Source organism: Lissotriton helveticus, chromosome 1_1, assembly GCF_964261635.1.
Source record: "Lissotriton helveticus chromosome 1_1, aLisHel1.1, whole genome shotgun sequence".
Classification (NCBI taxonomy): Eukaryota; Metazoa; Chordata; class Amphibia; order Caudata; family Salamandridae; genus Lissotriton; species Lissotriton helveticus.
The window spans coordinates 1,782,104,148-1,782,112,431 of NC_136057.1; the positions used below are offsets into that span (position 1 = coordinate 1,782,104,148).

Consider the following 8,284-nt stretch of genomic DNA (forward strand, 5'->3'; position numbering starts at 1 on the left):
TGTGGTTTCATGTGGAAGTCTCATTTTTTTTGTTTTTTTAAATAAGGGTAGCTGTGTATAGAATGTGGTATTCTTAGAACATATTGCCTCATAGTGCCTTGGCCCATTTTCATAGGTCTAATACTTGTTTTGTTCTTAGCTCAGAATAAAGGTGGACTACACATATACTTATGCTGTGCAGCAGCCGCACCTTAACTGAGCACCGATGCAGGCAGAGTGAAGTACCTTCTAACTGAGCAGTTCACACAGTGGGAGGGTGAGTGGGTGGTGATTGGGGACTCGTGCAGCTAATGGTAACTTTGGGTTGTGGAGCAGCTGAACACCTAGAACCAAACCCGTTTTTTTCACAGAATAACATTTTTTTCTAGCCGTGTACAGCACAGTTTAAACTTTCAGTCGAAAAGCTCTTGTGAGTATTTGTGGAGCTGGGGTCGAGACTGCTGGAGCTCCCACCTGGATGACGACGTCCAAAACTCCTGATCCAGGAACGTAAGAAGCCATGGGCCAGGGGGCGGTTGGTCATGTGTGGGGCAAGTTTACGAACGGCTATGGCAAGGCAAATGACCATGTATTTGACCGGTGTGTAAGTACCTTTTTTGCAGATTTGTTTTGATAGTAAAACCCACTCTTCTTTCACTGTAACCCCCTACCAGCAAGGGGAGTCTGTGCGCCTGAGAGCCACGAGGCCGAAGAGAAGGTGGACTCGCAGTGTGTATATACCAGTTTGAAACTTAATATTAAAAAAAAAAAAAGCTTTCCTCTGGCGGCTGGTGGTGAAAATATGTTCATTACTAATGCAGAAGAATATAAAAGTAGCCTCAAAACCTTGCAAAGAGAAGTGTGATGCTGGGACAGGCTTTGTCGATTAGAGTATATAATCTAGTATAGTGAGCAGCTCCAAACTTTAGAAAACTGGCTGGGTTGAAGGGGATGTAATAACCAGTTTCAGGAACTGCTGCAAACTTTAGAGAACCTAGGTTATTCATATACACTCGTAATCGCTTGCCAGTGCTCCTGTTCTTTCACCTGTGCCATTTCACTCTCTGTAGCAACCATGTTTTCTCTCTGTTCTTTCTCTTTCTGAAACCCATGCTGCTGTTCTTTTGTGCCCGTGATCTCTCTTTTGCCCATGCCCTGTCTGTGTCACCCATACTCTGGCTTTCGCGAGTCTTGTGCATTCATTTTTCTCATGGTGCTTGTGTGCTCTTTCTGTGTCCGGGGCTTGCTTTCTCTGGCACTCGGACGTGCTGTCTCAGCCCCACCCCCCCTTCCCTCTTTTGCTAGTTTAGGTAGTCAGCCACAAGCTAATTAACTAGTACATACATGATGCATGGGGGTGAATTCTGCATGTCCGTTTGTTCTGGGCCTCCGCTTACCCTGCCATACACCCACATTTGACATTGCTTTACATTGGGAATTTTGTTGGACAATGTAGGTGGACTTTACACACAGCTTCAGGATGTGGCTGGTGAAACCGCCCTGTTGGCAACTCCTTAAAAAATTGTTTTCTGCACTTAGTGTTTTTATTATATCCCTACATTCCTGTAACATCACATAGTCCTTCTTTTGTCAGTAAACACTCGCGCTATACACCTGAAAAGGGTAGTCGGTGTGAATTTCTCTAAGCTGTCAGTTGGTCTGGGAGATGTACTGTAATGTTGCTTCTGGCCAACTGCAAACTTGCAGTGGTGTCTGTCAGCCTCTGATCATATTGCTGGTGGATGCAGCCTTGGCAACCTGTAGCCAAGAGGCATTGAACAGGGATCCATTTCGCACCATAGAGGCTGGCCATTTGTTGCAGCACTTTCTAGTCTTTCTGCACCATGGCCGCTCTAACTGCTAGTTCCAGTGTAAAATGAACATGTTTGTTTGATGTAGTACATTAATCAGACCCTTTTACTCTTCGATACAGATGCTTATACAGCCTAATTGGATTAGGGACTCTAAATAATGGAGAGGGTGAACAACAGAGTTGCTCAAAATTCCAGGTTTGCCAGTTCCAGTATGGGCCATATACTAGATTCTCAGAGCCATCACCGCATAGTAGTGGAAAAGTTTGAGACGTTTTCGTCTCGCCATTTGCTGCAAGTTAGTGGTAAGGCTCATCCTCACGTTAAAGTGGGCAGTGGAAGGTGGAATTTTGGGTTAATGGTAAAAGGGTATCTTGGCATTGTTTGAGTAACAGATGAGAAGCTGGAAATGGCAGGGTCACCCTCAACGTCTCAACAATAGTATCTAGACTGGAAATTAAAATTTAACTGAAAACTGGTTACCTAGTTTCAAATATCAGAAAATCAAAATGTCACCTTAAACCTAAACAGACTACTCGCTCTAATCTTACCCAGTTAAGTGACTTATTTTCTGGCAATTTTATTTTTATCCTGCACATTTAGTTTTGAACACATTGTCACTCAGACTAGCCTGCCTGACCTAACAGTACATCTAGCACTCAACTGGTCCCTGTCTGAGCTTTGTGCTTTTCTATATTGCAGGCGATTCAACCCGTCAGCGCATTAAATTCAGCGAAGATGCGGTGTGCAAAAGCCACCTACTGAATTGCTGCCCTCATGATGTCCTCGCTGGAACGGTATGTATTTGTGGTTCAATCTGACCATAATAGGTCGAGCATTCTTTAGCCAGTTGCTGAAATGTTATTTCCAAATATATATTGCTGCAGTTAAGCGAGGCACTAAACGTTGTGCTCCACGTTATGCTGCAAGAAAATACAAACTGTGTAAAATCTGCGAGTAGAAGTTTGCAGCATTATTATCCATCTGTTTTAGAATTAAAAAACAGATTGTATTGTATTGGTGTGTATGTAGTGATTCCTTAGTCTCTGGTAGGCTAGAAACGCTTCCTGGGTTGTTATTTATTATTTGTATTGTTCTTCATACCCCTAGTGGGGTTGTGCAGCTCTCTGATAAACATTCGGTTCTTAAGTACGCTTCACAGCATGGGTGAAAGGGTGGTGCTTTGCTTTTATGGGTGAAGTTGGATAGGTGTGAGATTTAAGACGTGCACGCACGGTGCCATCTAATGTTGCATTTAAGCATTGGGTGTTGTAATGTGCAGAATATGTGCATTTGCACATGCTGGCATTTACCATCTAAGGGCACAAGTATGAAATGTAGAACCCACCGTTGATGTGCATCAGTGGGATTCACTTAGGGTATATAAGATACACCCTGTTGTGTAGAAGGATCCAAGGCACAGATAAGTCACTATAGAGCTATGTGAAAATCATCTATGCGCTAGGAGGAACCAAAATTCAATTGAAACTACTGTTGTTGCAGCTAGGATTGTTGTTTGGAGTACACCCAGGTACAATTAGGGATAGGCAGGATTTCGGACCTGAGGTGCTAACCGAGGTTGCTCATATCCCCAACTGGTTGCTTAGAGAGGGGAGGTTGAATAGGTGTGGCAGCCCAAGTTACATCATTTGAAAATCTCACTATAATTTGAAATTGTAGTTGGGGCGCGTGTTGCATTTCAAGCCAGTGGTAACCTAGCAATCTGTCTATTGTTACCGTTCTGCAACTTCAGTTTCCTTGAAGTGTTTTCAAAGTTGAAGAAGGTGGGAGCATGATATGTCTGCTCTAGTCTTTTTAGTGCTTTCTATCCCTGATGAGGCCCAAAGCACTTTCAGAATGGTTGAGTAATTAGCTACAACATATGGTATCCATGAATTGAAAAGTTTTGTTTAGTGTATGATTTTATTTTAGTGGCATTTGTGTAACACTTATACGTCTTGCATGGCCCAAAACAATGGATGAGTAATATCTGCTCTGTTGAACGATGCCTGAGGCTTTCCATAAGGCTTCTTCTTACCCCCACACCCAAGTTCTTTTTAATGTCTGTGGTTACCTTTGAGCAGGATAAGGTATATCTTTCGGTTGAGAAGCCATGACCTAGATCCAGAGCTCAGTTGAACCTGCACCTCAGTCACACTGTGTTTGAGTTTCAGAACACCGTCTAAGATATTCTGTTGGTTGCTTTGCTCTGGATTAATATGAGCTTTCTGAATCTCATCACAGCAAAATTAGGGTTCTGATTTTAGACTAATCCAGTTGGTGGAATCTTGCCTTTAGGGCTGCCAAACTGGGATAGGTGTTCACTCCAATATCCTTATCAAAAGCCTTGGTTTCCATATCGATAAGCAGTTGAAGCTGATAGATAATAACTGTAGTGGCCTACTGCTCCCTCCAGATGATGGTTCTAAGTAAAATGTTCCCTTTTATACCTCAGCACCAGTAAGCCATTTTAGTGGGAGGTGTTCTCTTCTTGAGAATAGAATGTTGTAACACTTGCTAACTGGTCCTGTCTGCTAGTTTCAGTCAAAAACTTAGAGTTTCCAAAATATAGCAGTTACTGGTTTATTGCCTAAGAAAATGTGATCATATTTATTATTTTTCTTTGTTTAATTATTTTTTATTTGTTTTCAGCACTGATTCACAGTACATGTTAGTATGATAAACAAGAAATACAACTCATGGTCCTTAAGAATGACAAAAGTAGTCCAACACATTGATATTACACAACGGGACGTTGATCACACATCACGCCCCTTGGGGCCATTTGGATAAAATGAGGGGGGAGAAAAGAAAACCCCCGTTCTCAGGGGAATGCCAATTATAAAATATGCAACACATCCCCATGAAGCAATGATCTCGCAATGCATAGGAACAACACAGGAGGCAGCAAAAGATACATGATATTCCCCGAGGCGTGATTGGAACAAACAAAATTGATATGTGTGGTGGAAACAGTAAAGAAAGAAAAAGACTTTAGAGAGTGTAAGGCCGTATGGTTCAGATAGCAGTGCGATCTGAAGTTTGTGGGCATGACGCAATATGGCATGTTGACTCAGTTGTGAGTCTCCTTCAAGCCATATCCAAGAACTAGCATGAGGAGTGTCTATTACGATCTTGTAAAAGAGGTGCTGTGTAATATAGGGTTATTTACATATAATACAATATACATAATATCTTAACAATCGTGTCAAATTAAAAACTATTATGACACCAGGACGTAACCAACAAGGGGAAGAGGAGATGGGGTGAAGAAAAGAGATGAATGTCTCCCCCCAAAAAAAAGAGATGAAAAGGAGGAAATGAAGAATTAGTGAATCAAGAAGTGTGTCCGTATGTATCCATGGAGGTATGTCCTTGGTTCCAGGGTTAGGGGCGCGGGGAGCAAGAGACTAGTGTGGTGCGGGTCTCCTGAGGGGGGGTGAACCAGTCCGTCAGTGGTTGACAAGCGCTGGGGTTTCTATATCGGGGGTGAGGGGGGTGGGAGGAGGGGGGTCACTGTCGTGTGAGTTAGCATCGACATCTTGCGGCGTAGTTAAAGGTTGGCGTTCGCATGCACGAGGTATTGGGCTACCAGGAGGAGTAAGTGGCTTTCCGACCTACCCACTTTCCAGGCCGGGCTCGGAGGGGGAGACTGTCCAGCAAATTTGATCATGTTTATGAAGCTTTTTATGAGGTGCATTGGCTCCTTTTGGTGCAACACATTCAGTTCAAAGTACTCTGCTCTGTCCATCAAAGGTTTTTATGAGGCTGGACTGAGGTGTATCTGTTCCAGATTTTCCTGTTCTGTCTCTTCGTGCTTTTAGCACATGAGCATTACCAATTGTTTGTTCTGTGTTTTAAATGCCAACGGTTGAGCGGCAGGACTTTACGATTCTGACCCTACAACTTGGCAGTCAATTGCCCAATGTTCTCTGTCCACAGTGTTAAAGGTCCCAGTGGGTGATCTCTACCAAGTGCACTCCATGACTCACTCCGCCTCTGCACACGGTGGAACCATGGTTCCACTGAATTTGTTTTGCATCCATGACAAATGTTGTCATGGACCCACCTATTCCTCCATCCATCCAAGCACTAATTTATTCACTTATCCATATTCTCACCTATCCATTCTTCATCCATGCACATTCACTCCTGTTGACGAATTCTTGATTTTGTATGTTCTTATCATACTCCGACACAAACTCTAAAATCCAAGAAGAGGTACTTTTTAATACATTTTTAAAAAAAACTATTTGCTTTGCTAATGCTTGATTGATAAATTGCATTTTAACTTCCTTTGCTTTGATGCCTGTTATGCTAGAAATGGTGGTGTGTTCCTCCTCCGGTTTTAGAAATGCGCATAATCATAGGCAAATAGTCTTTGTGACAAAAAGTTTGATGGGAAAATGTCAGCGGAGTACATCATGTCTTCGGTATAGTAATGTTTAAAGCAAGAAGCTGAGCGAGAGGGGCATATAACTTTAAAGCTGAGCAAGAAGGATATATAGTTATACTCTTTGAGGCATTGCCATTGTGGTTGCCTGATTCAATTTATTAGAAAGCTCTCTGTTTGTTGCATGTTAGAATCTCAGCAAAGTTAGTTGCCTAGTTCGGGACAACACTCTCCTAGTTAGTTTTGCATCTGCTGATTTACAAAAGTCTCTGTTTTCGTAGCAGGAAACCTTCAGCACAACACTCTAGTATGTGAGGCGTCTCGTCTGGCGTCAAATTAAATATCCAGGTGTGTGTGTGTGTGTGTGTAAATATGTTATGTATATATGTTTCTTTTGGCACCAAGGTTTCTCCCTACCTTATTTGTTGGAGAAATGTGATAACTGCCTACATTGTTCAAATTTTCCAGTTGTTTTTAGGTTTTGCCTGGCGTCCGCTGCGCAGCATCGTTCGTGCAGGCGAAATCTTATGTTGGAACAGTACGGGGGCTTTGTCCCGCCTGCTCTTCCATTGGCTAGCTCCATAAATGGAGGCTAGCCATTGGAAGAGAGATCTGTCCGTCATTGCCGGAGCAGATTCGTGGGCGTTCCGGCGATTTTTACTCATCCCGCCCCTTTTAGAACGTCATGCGGCGGTGGTTTATTATTTTTTTTTCTTCGAAGGGTTTTTTGGGTCATTTCTCCAGGCCGACCACTGCGGGAAGAAGTCTAGGTGAGTGCTCCCCTCCCCTCCCGCTGTTTGTGTGCCTGTTCCCACCTCCCCCCTCCCGCTGTCCGTGTGCCCGTTCCCGCCCCACTTGTAAATGCTTGTTTTAACAGTAAGCAACGCCGCATGTAATCATGGCTGACTGGGGAAACTAAGCAAACAAGTTCTGCTACACGGCTCGCCCTACTCTATTTCAACATCCCAGCTTTTATATTGACAACACAGGCACCGCTCTTTAGGTTGCAGTACAGCACCCACTTTCACACTCTGCTGGCGGATCCTCATCGCTGTCCCGTAATCCCCTCCCACCCCTCCCCACCGGTGTTGCGATAACCTCAGCATTGTCGACAATGCACAAACCACGCTTTAGGTTGCAGCATAGCGCCCGCCTTTTCACCCTGACTGCTCCTCATCTCTGTCCTGTCCCCGGGTGCTGTGCTGAACTTTCAGCATTAACAACAACACGGGCTCCACTCTTAATAATTTAGCAGGCGCTCGCTTGACCTGCTGACTTAGCCAATGCTTGCTTTTCTTTCTCCCCGCAGCCATGTATACTTTGCCCCGTCTGTTTTTTTTATCTATACCATCTGTTTCCCTCCCCCCAGTTTTTACTCTTTACGCTCCCATTTTACTCTCCCATATCCTTAGTGCACCTTCTGTGTCTGTTCTCTAAACCCCCTCCACCGCTTCATCCGTGTCCCTCGCACTATCACTCACCTATTTCCCATACCGCGGTCACTGCCTTCTGTTCTGCCCCCTACTGCTTTACTACTACTCCTGTTCTTTCAACTTCCTCTGAGCTCTGCCATTCATTCCTTTCTTAGCTCGTTTCATCTCCTCTTCTTTTCTACTTCCCCTGCTCCTCCTATTTTCTTGCCATCGCTGTTTGCACTCTCTCCTCTGTGCTGCTAGTAATACTTGATGCCTGCTGTCCCTGCCCCGTCCCTTTACCTCCCACCTTGACTGCTGTGGTTCATGCTCCCAGTTCCATCTGCCCCTGCTACGTCACCACTTCCCCCGTTGCTGCAGGCGATGCACCCGCTCGCATTTTGCTCTAGGTAATGGCCCAGGGCACCCAGTTGTGCCCCCTCCTCCATTGCTACAGGTAATATCTCCCGCCTCTTTGCTCCATTTGCCCCTCCCCATTGCTGTCTGCGCTCTGATGCTAGGATGCATGCAATTTAGTCTCTCCAGTGATGGGTGCATTAGTGCTCAGAATATGTAAATCTGTGGGCCGGAAATCTTGCGGTGTCTGTCCAGTGTGAGGTCACATGGAGTGCTAATGCTGCTCCTTGCCTTCTGTGTCGCTTGCTATTCTTCCCTTCATCCTGAACCCC

At 44.4% G+C, this 8,284-nt stretch overlaps 1 protein-coding gene across 2 annotated transcripts in view; it reads left to right on the forward strand.

Annotated features, from left to right (window-relative positions):
- LUC7L2 (LUC7 like 2, pre-mRNA splicing factor) overlaps positions 1–8,284 on the forward strand; it is a 331,681-nt gene that overhangs the window by 19,164 nt on the left and 304,233 nt on the right. For both annotated transcript variants that reach the window (XM_078640346.1, XM_078640339.1), the window contains one exon: positions 2,493–2,587. In XM_078640346.1, the coding sequence (XP_078496472.1) occupies positions 2,493–2,587 (95 nt within the window). The remainder of the gene's footprint in view (positions 1–2,492; positions 2,588–8,284) is intronic.